The 16,829-nt window shown below is 29.7% G+C and overlaps 1 protein-coding gene across 1 annotated transcript; it reads right to left on the bottom strand.

Annotated features, from left to right (window-relative positions):
• Positions 1–11,339: 11,339 nt before the first annotated feature.
• LOC115711414 (pentatricopeptide repeat-containing protein At5g03800) lies at positions 11,340–14,309 on the bottom strand. Its single transcript, XM_030639749.2, has one exon. The coding sequence runs from the start codon at positions 14,192–14,194 to the stop codon at positions 11,474–11,476; it is 2,721 nt and encodes a 906-aa protein (XP_030495609.2). The 5' UTR covers positions 14,195–14,309; the 3' UTR covers positions 11,340–11,473.
• Between the last annotated feature and the right edge of the window lie 2,520 nt (positions 14,310–16,829).

Raw genomic sequence — 16,829 nt, 5'->3', positions numbered from 1 at the left:
GGCTTAGTGCATGTGGTATTTTTGTAAATATTTGTATGTGGACTGTATAAATGTTTAATGGGCCGGCCCAAAGTATTTTTGTAATTTTTTTTCCTTTTTTTCCTTTTTCTGTTTTTTTCCCATTTTTTTTGCTAATTTATGATTTGGGTAATTGGGTTGCTCCAGTAGTTTCTATGTTAGTTTCTATGTGAGTTGCTATATGGATTTTTATTGCTATGTTAGTTGCTATAAGAGTTTTTGTGTGGAATTTCATAAAAATACAAAAAAAAAACTATTTTAATTATAAAAATGAAAAAATATCTAATAATAATTCAAATTGAAAAGATGTATTAAAAAATCTTTATGTACACGCATATAAGTTGGGAAATTTACATCATATATTGAATTTTTCCATTTTATTACATTAATACTGGTAGGTGGTAATATTTTTATTTTTACTGTATATATTGTTTGAGTTTATACTGTTGTATCAATTTTTGATAGTGACATGAGTTGTCACTTTTAATGTATTTCAATTTTTTGTAAATATTTTTTTAATATTATTTATTTATTTTTATTTGTTTTACTTAAAATTAATAATGATAAAAGAAGTTTAATTTGATTGATGTTGTTACCTTGTGACAAGTTTTTTTTATTTATTTTTATTTTTTAACTTAATGATGAGACCCAAAATTTTTTGTTCTCATTTTACTTTTTGATCATATTTCCTTTTCTTTTCTCTCCATGTTCATCATCATCTTCTTCTTCTTCATGGGTTTCTCTCATTTTTTTTTCTATTTTGTTTTTCACCATCCATCTTCTTCCTTAAGTTCTCTCTCTCTCTCTCTCTCTCTCTCTCTCTCTCTCTCTCTCTCTCTCTCTCTCTCTCTCTCTCTCTCTCTCTCTCTCTCTCTCTCTCTCTCTCTCTGTGTGTGTGTGTGTGTGTGTGTGTTCAGTTCTTCTTCTCATTTTTTTTTTAATTTTTTCTAATTTTCAGTCACACTTTTGGGAGAAAATAAGAGTGTGGTTTTTTTATTTTAATTTTCCATATCTATTCTTGCAAATATAGCTGCTGTTGCATTTGATGTTGAGGTTGTGCAGAAGATGGTTAGTTTTTTTAATCATTTTTTCTTTTATTTTTTTATTTGTTCTAGTTTTGTTTTACGGTTGTTTTGCCATAATTTATTTTTTTGACGTCAATTTCACTGTTCTTGCTCCATCTAGCTAGAATTAATGATTATTTTCAAGTGTTCTCGTGTTGATGTGGTGGTTTTATACGTGTGTGTGGAAGATGGAGGCTATAAATATATTTCTTCTTCCTTCTCTATGACTATTTTTGTGTTTTTTTTATTCTAATTCTCCTATAAATATATTTGACAAGCTCATTGGCAAAAAAATTTTGAGGGGTGTGGTTCTTTTATATTTTTTTTAAGTGGTTATATATGCTTCATTGTTTTACATTTGTTTTTGTGTTATTTAGTAGTTTTTTTTATTCTAATTTTCCTGGCCTTGCAAATATAACCACTATTATGTCTTAAAATAAGTTGTGCAGAAGATGGTTAGCCTTTATTTTATCCTTTTTTTCTATTTTTTTTTTAAATTTGTTTTAGTGTTATTTTATAGTTGTTTTGCCATGATTATTTATTTTATGTCGATTTCTCTATTTTTGTTCCATCTTGCTAGAATTAATTGTTGTTTTTCAGGTGTTCTCATATTGCTGAGTAGTTCTGTTTGTGAGTGTAGAAGATAGAGGCTTGGTATGTAATTTTTGGCATCTACAGTATAAAAGAAAAAAAAAGACAAAGACAGTATAAATGTAATTTTTGCCGTGATTTACTAAAAATCCAATATTTTTGTAAGTTTGCGTATAAGTTTAAACTGTTTGAACTATATATATGCCCTAAGCCATAATAAGTGATACATAATTCATTACATAATCATAAATTAAAAATAAAAATAAAAGAGAACACAATACAAATATATTAATTAAAAGAAACAATGAAGAGATTACGTAGAGAGTGTGATTTTCATAGCAATGTTAATAAAAGTGATCATTGTGAAGAACAAAATATTTACTCTATAATTAATACAGGCAAATGGAAACGAGGTCAACTACTTATAAAATGTTATAATGGCATTGTTTACTTGGTTGAGATGATCAAACTACCTCCAATAATAATACCATTACGTTTAAATGGTTCTTATAGTGATGAGCTCAAGGAGAAAAAGTTACTCCAATTCTTTCTTGGTAGTCCTTACATTTTTTGATGTTTTGGATATGACATAACGATCACAACAGACAACAACAAAAGCAAAACTCTACAATGTTTTCTTGGAGTACGCTCGAGGTGGATGTTTAGCTGATTTTATGTGTTGGGAATAAGGACAGTATTTTAATTCCCCCTTCAAGATCAATATTTGCGGGAAAATACAATGGAGACTCTAAAATTCTTTTCTGATGTGAAAGATCAGTCAAAGCTGCAATCACAGAGCATATTCAGAATTTTTGAATATCTTCCAATGTAAATAGTACTTTACGAATAATAATCAAAGAACTAAATGCACGTCAAGAAATTATCTCGTGGCTAATAAAAACCACGGTAAACCTTCCACTATAACAATAATAATGGGTACACAATATTATGTTAGACATTTATATGTATAAACTGAAATATATATGTTTATGTATAAAATGCGGAATTAAATCAAACATATATATACTATGAATTTAAGGATCGAAATACCTCCAGCCATTGATTCTTGAGCTTCAAACCCACATAATCTTTGATCTGCAAAGGAAATTGACTACCATGGGTAATCGGGCTTCCTCGCTCTCTCAACTCTCTTTAGATGGAATTTTCTGTTATGAACAGAATGAGTGAGGAGCTCGGGGACCGAGACCCTATATTTATAGGTGAGATACTCCATCAGTATCTGCGCCACATTAATTGTCAGAATATTTTGACAATTAATTCAGGAAATCAAATCAGATAATAAATATAGAAATCTGACCATATATAGAATATTACATAATTGATTTTGTCCAGATTCAATGAATATAAAATATTCATTTATCAGAAAATCAATTATTTATTTATTTCCTTAAATAGAATTTAATTTCTTTAAATAGAAATATATTTCCTTAAATAAAATATTCTTATATTCTCCCACTTGGTCAGCATTTAGACTAAAACATTGAAACCCAAACGTTCCCCATTATATAATAAACATACGAATCATAGCGACATGTCCTCATTATAAGTCGAGTATTATCTTCCATGTACTACGATATATTTATTATATAACAATGTACTTTATGTGGCAATGTACTTAAGCGAATAAACCCTAACCCTTATGTTTATTCAGGTCCTCTTACGATAATTTTCTCAGATGAAATTAAGGTGCACATAAATATGAGAAAATATCGAAATTAGAGTTTCATTGAATAATTTTTGGTTGTACAAATAAAAAACTGCATATGGGTTAACTGAATCCCACATTTACTTTATGATCCTTGAATTTGTGTTGCGGCATGCCTTTAGTCAAGGATATGCGATTACCCAATTCAGTTTGCGTGATTAATGACCACTTATCACGCCTTTTATGGCTAAATACTTAATGTCGATATGCTAGCTTCGACCAGTACTTTATAGTTATTAGCCATAAATATTGTAGCTGAATTTATCGCAAAATTTTCTTAATGGCCTAATGAAACTGTAATTCTGAACTCTAGGCCTACTATGAAACTCTATAATACATCATACGAGATGTATCCTCAAAACAATAAATGAATGTGACTTCTATAGTGGAAATAACAATCAAGATTCTCCATAATATAACTTACTGGTAATCTTAAGGTTGTAATAAAATATTGACTTACGTGAATCAATATAACCAGTGAAGTGTGGAAGAATCTAATTGGTTAACTATACTTCTAGATGGTCAATTCATCTTAACAAATATGTATGATTATAATTTTTAGTATCTTAAAGACACCTCATCACTTTGTATGAAGAATAAAGTGGTCTTAACTTTAGTTATTCTGATACTACTTACCGATCCTGAAACAAATGTAATGTAAAGTCTTATTCAGACTCTTAGGCATACATTAGGCTTCTAAAATAGAAGCAAATGAATGTTCTTAATTTATTCTCACTCCAGATCATTTTTTAGATGGTGGTTCGAGTTGAATTTATCACACTTACAGATAAAAGTTATATCAGATGAATAATACATAATTTTATTTAATCAGAGATGATGTGGCTACTCTCTAATTAATTAAAATTATATATATTATTTATATTCCTTATCTCAAAATAATAATTTGAGATATGAATTATTTCAACTTATATATAAAACTTTTATCATCATTTGCAAGTAACATATTGTCTACGTATAAAACAAATATTACTCCCACTAACCTTCTGGTATATAATTATTTCCATAATTCTCTTTTCAAACCTAAAGGAAAAGATGATATAATACCAATTTGTGAGATGTTTGTTTTAATCTATAGGTAGACACTTTAAGCTTGCATATGTTCACCACTTATTAGAGGAAAATCTTTATGGCAGTCTGTATACCTTCTTCTCTAGTTCACTGTTTGGAATTGATTAATGAATTAAAACAAGCAACAAATGTCAAGGTCTATAATAGAATCTTTTATAAAAACAAGTGAGAATGTAAATCTCATTTATTACTGATTCTTATTTCAAAATAAACTTCTTAGCAATGAATATTCTTTTATATCTTTATGTTTCTCAATGTTGCCTAATGAATATTATTGGTGAAAAAACTTATGCTTAATTAATGTTCTCCACCCCATTAGGCAACTTTACTAAAGATAAACTTTATTGCTCTTTAAGATATTCATTTCTTCATTCATGGCATGTTGTACTACAACTTCAATTCTTTATCATCCTATAATTTAATTTGTGTCTCAAATTAATATTGTAGTTGAACTCTTATTGTACAAAATGCAATCACTAGGAAACATTGATCTTATTGTTCTAATAAGTCATCTTAAGGATGGACCAACAAACTCTTAAAAAAGCAAATGGTTCAATATGCATGTTATTTTAGAAATTATAAGCAATTACTAAATAACATAACTTATTAGAATTTTATCAATGACTTGTAGATTATTAATGATTAGTTATGAATTCTCAATAACCATTAATCTTAAGGGTTGTTGTGAATCATAATTAATCTAACACTTGAGGTGGAAATTTGAGAAAATATAAATGATGTTTCTCTGAAACTAGGTTCCTAGATTGATCACTCCCACTGATCAAGTCAATTCTTAATTCCATAGTTCTAGTGTTGTGAGATGGATAATAAAATATGTAACCCTTAAACCTTATAGCTTTTCAAATGAAATATTCTCATTTATGGTTTAGGACCCAGATCTTTTCTTTGACAATTGTACTCTAACTATATATGGGTATTTATAAAATGTGTACATGTCATCAAGTCGGTTTTCAACCTTATCACAACTCAAAATATGTTTGAGAAATAACTTTGGTTAGAACACGATTCGATATGTACACCCCATTGAAGAGTATCAATAGACAAAGATTTAGGAAAGATTGGAGTTTGCTATGTAGGCTCCACCCCATGTCCAAAAAATGCTTAGTTTCTTAAATCTGTCACAGACTATAATTTGGGTGTACCAAGCATATGTATCGGGCAATGAACCCATGCTTTTAAAGAAACTTTGCAAATAGACTGGGAGTTTATCCATACTCACGAATTTTAATGTAGTATTCTCCATTTTATTTTTGATCTCACTATCTTAATATGAAAAATGCACCATTTCTCTACTTAAGATTTAAATGTCTTTGAAACATATAAATCTATACTTTTGTAGAAATATAATTTATGTGAGTAATCATTAAAAAAGATATGCAAAATTTGAGTCCATGTCTTCAAAATTAATTGACTTGTATGATTTCTAATATGATAGAATTCTAATATGCACCGATTTTGACTTGTTGGAATACATATTCTTAATGAATTTCCCACAAGTTCTAAATAAAGTTAGTAAAATCAGTGTAATGAATATCCCCACCATTTACTAACATTTATTCTATTTATGGAGATATGTTCCATAATTTTTGGTGCTATAATGTAGAAGAATTCTTATTAATAACACATTTCTTATTGTCAGATTGAACTTGCATATCTTTATGAGTGACATCATTTTGTAGTAAAGACCTCTAAATGTGTCTAAATCAAGTTTCAATAGAATCTTGGAACATAAAGGTCTTTGCCAATTTTAAAACAAAGCCACTACTATATTACTTGTTCCTTAAACTTCTAAATGTGAGAACTTATCTTGTCTGTGGATAAGATTTGCTCACAGTTACTGACTTTCTTAGGTTTATTTGTAAACCTTGCAAGAAATTATGAATGTGGAATAACAATCTAAAATAATCCACTATGTGTTAATAATCACATTAACTATATTAGAATGAATTCATACACAATAAATTAAAATTTATTGGTGATAATAAAGTGTGATTTATTTTTCTTAATTATACAGTAAAAACTGTACATTTTAGATTAAGTTATCAGAATAAATTTTTGGAAATTTCTACTGGTATGGAAGAAATTTATGAATAGTGATGTAATAAAATTACATATATAGTTTTGAGGTTTAAATGAATCATGTTTTTACCAATGAATAAACATGCTTACATATGAAATCTTATTAAACAAAAATTGCCTGTGGGCTAAATTTTTAATTTAATAAGATTAGATTTAGATGTAGATTATGATAGATTTACACAATTTATGAAAAACTTAAAGTTTAATATTTCTATCTCAATGAAAGGTATGAAACACTTAATTATTTATAAATGTTTCAAAATTTTATACTTTATGATAAAATTATTAAATTAAATCTACATAATTTCCTGTGGGATAAATTAAGAGAATTTAATTTAACATATTAATTATGTAAATATAATAAAATCCCTGTAGGGTAAGATTATTATGTTCACATAATTCATGTCCATTATGTGATCTTAATCCACTTAATATATTAATTTTATATAATTAAGGATGTTGTGGCTACTCCCTAATTATTTAAAATTATGTGGTTCACTAGACACCAAAGTATAAACTGAAGATTAAAATTTTACTAAATCTAAAATTGCCTGTGGACTAAATTTTACATTTAATAAAATTAGATGAACCTTATGATAGATTTGATTAAACAATTAGTTTAGGAAAATGAAGGTTTATTATCTATCTTTAATTAAATTTGTGATAACACTATTAAATTAAATCCCCATAACTCCCTGTGGGGTAAATTAAGAGAATTTGATTTAACATGTTATCCTAATTAATTATACAAATATAATAAAATCCCTGTGGGGTAAAATTATTATACCTATATAATTAATTACAAGTTATGTCCATTAAGGTGAATTTTAATTAATATATAATTTTATACAAATAAGGATGCTGTGGCTACTCCCTAATTATATAAAATTATATTTTCACTTTGACATTAGGTATTGGGCTCTACCTAAAAGTAATTTCGTTATTAACATAATAGACAATCACTAAGATTAGTGCTCCTAGTGTGGTCGTCCGAAGATCATTAAAAACCGTTCTAGATATGAGCATTTGTCCCAGGTTCATATTTTCTTATGTCAAACCACAAAATTACTTACATTTTATTCATATTTTATTCATTTTATAAAGTTTTATGAATATTTTATGAATAATTTTATGAAGTTTAATGTGCTAAATAAAATATTCAACCTATCTTAATGTTTGAATATTTCTAAATATATCTAGCACTATAAAAGGAATTTATGTATAGCATTTAAATCATACAAATCAAAATTAATTGTATTAAAAATAAATTTTCCAAATAAATACAAATTAAAACAATTATTGTATGATAATAAATTAAATGCTTAATTCCATGATATGTAATTAATTATGCATTTATAACCATATAATATCTTAAATATTTGTACTAATAATTAATTTATATAAATAAGGTAAATATACAAATTAGTACAATTAATTATATGAAATGGATTAAATGCAAAATTAAAGAATATACTTAATGGCAGATTATCAATTAATTTAATCAATAAATTACTTAATTGGTAAATAAATATAATAATTGCGCACTTAATTGTAGAATAATTAAATATTCACATTCTTAAAATATCACAATTATTGTAATTACATGTAAAAAAAAAGCATGTAATTAATTTACCAAATTAAAAACTTTCCATAATAATTTATTACTAAATAACATATAATATATGAAGATATATATTAAATAAGAATGGAAAGTTTAAACAAATGTAATTTAATTGACTAAATAAACAAAATAAGGAAATAAAATAAAATTCTAAAAATAAATCAAAATAATAAAATTTTGGAATTTTCTTAAATTTTTTTTTAATTTTCCTTTTTTTTTTTTTTTGAAAAATCTGCCCTGAAAAACGACATAATAAATTTTCCTTAAACTTCCAAAAATCATGAAATCAATTCCAAAATGATCTAAATGAAAAAATTAAGAGATCTATATTGATTTCAAGCATTGAAAAAACGCAAAATGTATACTTTTCTCGGGTCCGAATGGATTTTTCCAGTAAAGTTTTCAGATTTTAAGGTATTAAAATTATTTTGATGCACAAAATCGATCTATAATATCTTATGAATATAGTAATGTATATAGAATTCAAAATAAATACCAAAAATGAAAACGAAAAAAAATACGGACCGAAGCATAAAATTTTCATGTATATATACTCGTATACAATATATACTGCATAAAATCATCATTAATGTATGGATGAGAGTATTACATACAATTTCATGCAATAAAAATATATACAATATATATATACGTATATATACAATAATACTTACGTATATATATAATATATATAAACAAAATTAAAATATGAATATATATATGTATATACGTAGATTGAATTAAAATGTATATATATGATCGGAATTATATGAATATGAATATATATATAAAATATATATAAATTATGAACCGATCGTATACGTATATATATTATATACATGAAGATGAATATGAATATGAATATAAATATAAATATATATATGTATACATATGAAGATGAATATGAATATGAATGTATATATATGTATATATATAAAAATTGAGTATGAATATATATATATAAACTGAATGTATATATAAACAGAATGTATATGAATATATATATATATATATAAACTGAATGTATATAGGTATATACGTATGAAAATGTATATATATAATATGAATATATATAATATGAATGTATATACGAACCCGAAAACGAATATATAATATATATATATATGAACACCGTATATACATATATATATATTAAACTCAAACTAAATCAAGGCAGAGATATATAATCCGCTCTGATACCAACTGTTAGACATTTATATGTATAAACTGAAATATATATGTTTATGTATAAAATGCGGAATTAAATCAAACATATATATACTATGAATTTAAGGATCGAAATACCTCCAGCCATTGATTCTTGAGCTTCAAACCCACATAAGCTTTGATCTGCAAAGGAAATTAACTACCATGGGTAATCGGGCTTCCTCGCTCTGCTCTGATACCAACTGTTAGACATTTATATGTATAAACTGAAATATATATGTTTGTGTATAAAATGCGGAATTAAATCAAACATATATATACTATGAATTTAAGGATCGAAATACCTCCAGCCATTGATTCTTGAGCTTCAAACCCACATAAGCTTTGATCTGCAAAGGAAATTGACTACCATGGGTAATTGGGCTTCCTCGCTCTGCTCTGATACCAACTGTTAGACATTTATATGTATAAACTGAAATATATATGTTTGTGTATAAAATGCGGAATTAAATCAAACATATATATACTATGAATTTAAGGATCGAAATACCTCCAGCCATTGATTCTTGAGCTTCAAACCCACATAAGCTTTGATCTGCAAAGGAAATTGACTACCGTGGGTAATCGGGCTTCCTCGCTCTCTCAACTCTCTTTAGATGGAATTTTCTGTTATGAACAGAATGAGTGAGGAGTTCGGGGACCGAGACCCTATATTTATAGGTGAGATACTCCATCAGTATCTGCGCCACATTAATTGTCAGAATATTTTGACAATTAATTCAGGAAATCAAATCAGATAATAAATATAGAAATCTGACCATATATAGAATATTACATAATTGATTTTGTCCAGATTCAATGAATATAAAATATTCATTTATCAGAAAATCAATTATTTATTTATTTCCTTAAATAGAAATTAATTTCTTTAAATAGAAATATATTTCCTTAAATAAAATATTCTTATATAATATACTCTCAAATTTTGACAAATACTTGAGGAATACACTCAAATCTCTCACACTCACTAGTGTGGCAATCTCACCATCTTTTTACAAAATATTTCTCATAATTTTGTAGGAACTCTCTTTTTCTCACTCTCTTAGATTTCTCTTACTAAGAGATATTCTCATTATTTTTCTCTCAAGAGCCTCACTCTTCACTCTTGGAATAGCTTGTGATAGTTGTAATGGGATGAACAAATGAAAGGAATGAAGCTCTATTTATAGGCCTCCTTGGATGTATGAACAAGACACAAAAAATCAATCTTGCATTAAATGCATAGTTGACAATGTGCATATGTCTCAAGTCAAAAATTATCATGTAACTTTTTCACATAGATGAAAAATACAACCATTTTTTTACATGGTTGAAAAACAACCATTACCCATCATTATGAATGCTACGATATTGTCTGAGACTGAAGTGAGACAATATACAAAATTTATTTTGAGAGGACTTGAGTGTGTTCACAAAAAGGGTATTGTCCATTGCGATTTGAAACTTGAAAATATATTGATGGTGAAGGAAGAAGAAAATGAGAATTTAATATCGAATTTTGGACTTTCGAAAAAGATATCTGATGATTAGATGACTCCTAGTATTGTAAAAGGAACAAAAGTGTATTGAGCTCCGGAATGTGTAGAAGATGGAATTCAAGAACAATGTTAGGATATATGGGCATTAGGTTATATTATTTTAGAGTAAATGAACCCAACAGTAGGCCTAACTAGCCTATCAACATCATCCATTGCAGCAACTTTCATCTTTATCATTATGATATTTATGCTCAATCTTATCACTAATTGGAGTCCCACAATTCATGCAAAGTTCATAAATTGTGTCAATGCACTCCCATCAAAGTTTGTCTCTTAAGGCCATGAGTGCAGTGTTTGATAGTGGCTTGATGAAGAGGTCTGCAACTTGCTGTGTAGTGGGAACAAGTTTGGTGAGAAGTCCAAAATGGTAAGATTTAGCTAGTAACATGTATTTCTTGTTTGAAAATTATAATTTAGATACAAATAATGTTACAGTTGTTTCTTTTGTAACTTCTCAAATAATCAACAAAGCTGAAATGAAAAACAAAATTACTATCTACTACCAGTAATCTTTGCATGAACATTGCCCCCTTGTAAAGCAATGAAAACCAGAAGTGTCCCTAAGAAAAATGTCCCTACCACTAACAATAGATACATATTTGAAAAATGAATGGCAGTCTCCACATAGAACTATATTCTTAACAATTCGAACAGGTTTTCCTGGCTTGGTAGTCAGGATTCCATAGGTTGCTGCAAGTTTCGCACTGTGATGGAACAAGAAATTCTTCTTTTGATGCTCTTCTACTTCATGAAGAACACAGCTTGTGTCAGGCTCATAACCAGCTTTCAAGCATTCTAAGATCAGTAGTTCTAGTGCACTGTGTATATCTTTTGCTTGGGGATGAGATTTATCTCGCGCGTAAAATGAATGGATTTTGTTCTTATGAACAATCCAGCTCTGTCCTGGCTGCTTTTTGAATCCCTTTACTCTCATATCCTCCCTAACCATTTCAGAGCAATGCCATCTCCCAGATGCAGAATACAAATTTGAAACAAGTATGAAGGTAGAAGGGTCTTTAGGATTCATGGAAAGTATCTGTTTAGTGACCCGTTTTTCGATTCTCCTGTTCAAATGGATTCTGCTACTGTCAAGCAAGGCTCGCCAAACTGATATATCTGGCTCAAATGGTAGCTTACTAATTATTTCCTCTGCTTCTTCCAATAGACCCCAGTAACCTAAAACTCCAACAAAGGAGGCAATGTGATCTGAGGTTGGCTCAACATCATAATGTGTTTTCAAAGAGTAAAACAAACTACGGCAACTATCAACTAAGTTGGAGTTAGTGTGTCTATAAGCTGAAATTACTAAATTAAAGGTGATATTGTCTGGCTTTATTCTTGTCTTCTCCAACTCTGACCAGACAGCTAAGGCCCTGTCACCCTGTCTATGTAGAAGAAGACCAGCAATCAGACCATTCCATGAAACAACATCGCGTCTAGCCATGGATTCGAATACCTTGATTGCATCCTCCATGTTCCAGCACTTGGCATACATACTAACTGTGGCATTTCCTACTTCTAATTCAGACATAAGGCCAGATTTAAGAGCAAGGCAATGTACTTGCTTTCCCATTTCATCAAATCCTAACCTTCCACAAAGACCAATGACCGAAGTCAAAGCAACCTCATCTAAAACCATTGTTCCTTCTGATTGACTGTAATGGAAAAGTGAAATGGCTTCCTCCAGTTGTCCATTTCGAGCATATCCACATATCAGCGATGTCAAGACAATTGAACTGTCCCGATCAACTGGCCACCTATTAACCATCTTCCTGGCATCTGACATCCTATCACACCTTGTACACATATCAAGCAATGCTGATTCAATACAAGCATTTGACCCACAACCAGACTTAACAACGAATCCATGAATCTGCTCACTAATTCTAGAATCCCCAAGCAACCCACAAGCATAAACAACACTAGTCAACGTGAAATCTGTCAACTCTAAACTGTTCTTCACTATACTCATGAACAAATTCAATGCCATCAACCCTTCACCATTTTTACAAAATCCTGTCAAGAGAGCATTGTAAGAAATAGAGTTCCTCTCCGGCATCTTCTTGAATGTCTCCAAAGCTAAATCCATCAACCCAAATTCCATGTAGGCTGTGATCATTTCTGTCCATGTTATGATATCTGTAACTGGCATTTTCTCAAACAAAAGTGTCACATCTCTTACACTTCCGCACTTGGTATAGAACCCAATAAGCGCATTACTAACACTTAACATGTCTTCTAATCCACACTTGATTGCACGGCAATGAACTTCTTGGCCTTGAGCCAAAGCATTACTACCCGCACAAGCAGTCAAAATGGTAGAAACAGTGAAATTATCAACTCCAAGGCTATCAATTCTTTGCATCTCACGAAACAACTCAAATGCTTTATCATACATGGACTCATTCACTGCGCTCGATATAGTAGTATTCCAAGTTGCGAGGTCTCTGTGGGGCAATTTATCAAACAGGTTGAGTACAAAATCCAAACAGCCACACTTACCATACAAACCCATTAATGCATTTGAAACAAAAACACAATCCAAGTAGCCCATTTTAACCGCCAAAGCATGAACTTGAAATCCCAATTCCAAATTCAAAACCCGAATACAAGCAGTTAAAATTGCCACAAAACCATACTCGTTAGGCTCAATACCTGAATTCCTCATCCGAAAGAAGAGCTTCACCGCTTCATCTTCACGACCCGACTTTGAAAACCCAGAAACCAAAGCAGTGTACGACACTACATCGGGGCAAGAGAGGCCCATAAAGACCTTGTAAGCCTCAGGAACAAGACCCAATTTAATATAGGCCGAAATGAGAGCATTACCCAGATAACTATCTTCTTCAAACTTGAGAAAGGAAGCATGAACCGCCTTGGCAAGCTCAACATCACCGGAACGAACCGAAAGTCGAAGCAAATCGAATAGACCTTTAACATCATAATCCTCCGAGCGCTGTGGCGGTGGGGAAGAAGAGGATGAAGAGCAGCCATACAAAATCTCTGAATTAAAAAGGGTTTGTCGTTTAAGGTCAAAAGACTCGTAACAGAGCAAGGATTGGGTAGGAGAGTTGGAGTAGAAGACGTGATTGTGGTGGTGGTGTTGACGAGGTCTGTGTTTAGCGGGAAAAAGTGGGAGACTTGATATAACAGTAGAGGAAAAAGAAGAAGAAAAGGGAAGAGATAGCGGAAGAGGAGGAGGAGGAGCAACCGTAGCCATATATTCCAAAGCCGCCCATAAATACAAAGCTAAACACTGAGCTCAAAATTCTCAGACAGCTCCACAGTTTTTCATGCTTTTCTTATTATTTTTACCCGAAATTTAGTAAGGAAGGCCATTAGAGGTAAACTTTCAAAATTTTGAATTTATAAGGGATGCAATAGCAAATACATGTAGTTAGGTTTTTTTTTTTTGGATTATTACACAAAAATTAAAAAAAATATATATAAATTACGATTATACGGAATTTTAAATATTTTTACGATTTTTATGATTTAATTTACAGAAAATAGGTCATTTGATGTATTTTTATGTTGTACTCTTGTTAATTTGTTGTTATTTGTATACTAATTTTTGTTGTTGTTTTAGTGTTATTTTCCTGTTACTTTTATGTAATTTTCTTATTGTTTTGGTGTTATTTTTATAAAAAAAAATCCGTAAAAATGTAAAAAAAATAAAAAATTTACCAAAAATAATGTATTACGTAATTATTGTTATAAAATAAATAAGAAGAAAAGAAGAAGAAGAAGAAGAGAGAAAGATGAACTAAATGAAAATTTCTCAGAGGTGAATCCTATTTATACAAAAACATGACTAAAAGAATAGGAAACTAAATCAATTTAATAAAGTAAAATACAACCAAGCATTAATGGTGATAATTAATTTGGTGATTTGGATATCTATAAATAATATTTCATAACACTCCTCATTGAATGTCTATAAAAATTGTATCATTAAAAACCTTGCTGAAAATTTGGTAAAAAGAAAAAGAGTGTAGTGTAAACTAACTCCCCCTCATTTGGGCATTCGTGAAGATCTTTTAATAGACGAATTCTAATCTTGTGAATCATCTTCTCAAATATTGATGTTGGTAATGATTTTGTGAATAAGTCTACAAGATTGACACTTGATTAAATTTGTTGAACACCAATATACATTCTCTTGAAATGTATAAAGAAGAATTTGGTGAAATGTATTTTAATTCTATCTCCTTCAATATATCATTCTTTTAGTTGAGCGATGCAAGTAGTATTATATTCATAGAGAACTGCTAGTGTTGATACTTCTTTATTGAGTGTAATCCATATGTTTCCCGAATATGTTATGTCAATGATCTCACTCCCACACATCACTACTACAAATTGTACTTTTGGTCTCAGTTTTAAACTGAGACTTATACTTTTAGTGTCAGTTGATATAACCGACACCTATTCCACAGTCACAAAAAGTATATTCTTTGGTCTCAGTTTTGAACCGAGACTTTTGAGCATTGGTCTCGGTTTTAAGCTGACACTAATGGTTTGAAATCATTTTCGCATTATATATCTCGGTTTATAACAAAAACTAACGTGTTTGTATATTGTTTTAAAATTTTATTTTTTCTTGATGTTTTTGAATCAATTTTTTAAATATAAATTGATTAAATTAAAAAATAAACAATAACAAAATTTTATAGCTATTATTTTATTAAATACTATCATTATGCAATATTACATTGGATATATTTTAAATAATAAACTTAGAAAAATATTATCATTATACAATAAACACAAAATGAAAATTTCATACAAAAATTATCATTATATAAAAACTTCATACAAAAAGTAATATACTTAGAACAAAAATTACATAACAAAAAAATAATAGAACTCAGATCCACTACGAGCACGAACTAGTCTAAACTCCATTCTCAGCCTCAAACACGAACCCAAAACACCAGCTAACACCGAGGACCGTCGAACACAGATCACCCCAGTTGAGGTCCACGATGAGCTTCAAGACCATTCACCTGCACACGCACACACAAAGAGAGAAAGAGAGAGAGAGAGAGAGACAGAGACAGAGAGAGAGAACAAATCTGAACATGGCTTTGCTCAAAATCCATCATCGCTGGTGATGGTCTGAGCTCGGGGTGCGGCTAGAACGAAGAATGGAGAAATCTGGTGGTGAGCGGGAGAAGAAGGGGAGAGAGAGAGAGAGAGAGAGAGAGAGAGAGAGAGAGAGAGAGAGAGATAAGGACAGTAAAGAGAGAGAGAGAGATGGAGGCTTAGAGGTTTTGAAATGTGGATAGGGTTTTTTAATGTTGCTTTTATATTATTAAAGTAGGGTTTTGAGATGGGTTTTTTTAGTTGGGCTTTTTTATTTTAAATTAATGCTTTATAAGTGTCAGTTTATAACCGAGACCAAAGGATCTTTTAGTCCTGGTTATGAACTGACACTTATACTCAATCTTTATGTATATTTTTTTAATATTTTTTTAGTCTCAGTTATACTTTTAGTGTCAGTCCACTAACCGACACTTAAAGTCATTATATGTGTCAGTTATAAATTGAGACCATAGAGTTGGGGTGGTCTTTAGTGTCGATTTTTTTTAAAAAAAAAGTCCCTCGAATCGACACTAAAAGTCTATTTTTTAGTAGTGCATTCTCTACTTGCTTCATAAAGTGCAAATATGTTAACATGATTTAAAGTTACCTCGTTAAAAACCTTGTCAGAAAATCCAATGGGACAAAACCTGAGCTAAGAAAAAAAAAAGTACAATATATATTTCATATTCATAATTATTTGCTAGTTGTCTCGTTAAAAAATTTGCCAAGAAAATACAGTGGGACAAAACCTGAGTTAAGAGAAAAAG

The sequence above is a fragment of the Cannabis sativa genome, chromosome 3, assembly GCF_029168945.1.
Source record: "Cannabis sativa cultivar Pink pepper isolate KNU-18-1 chromosome 3, ASM2916894v1, whole genome shotgun sequence".
NCBI classification, from domain to species: Eukaryota; Viridiplantae; Streptophyta; class Magnoliopsida; order Rosales; family Cannabaceae; genus Cannabis; species Cannabis sativa.
The sequence above is the reverse complement of the archived record's forward strand: the minus strand, read 5'-3'. Positions and strand labels throughout refer to the sequence as shown.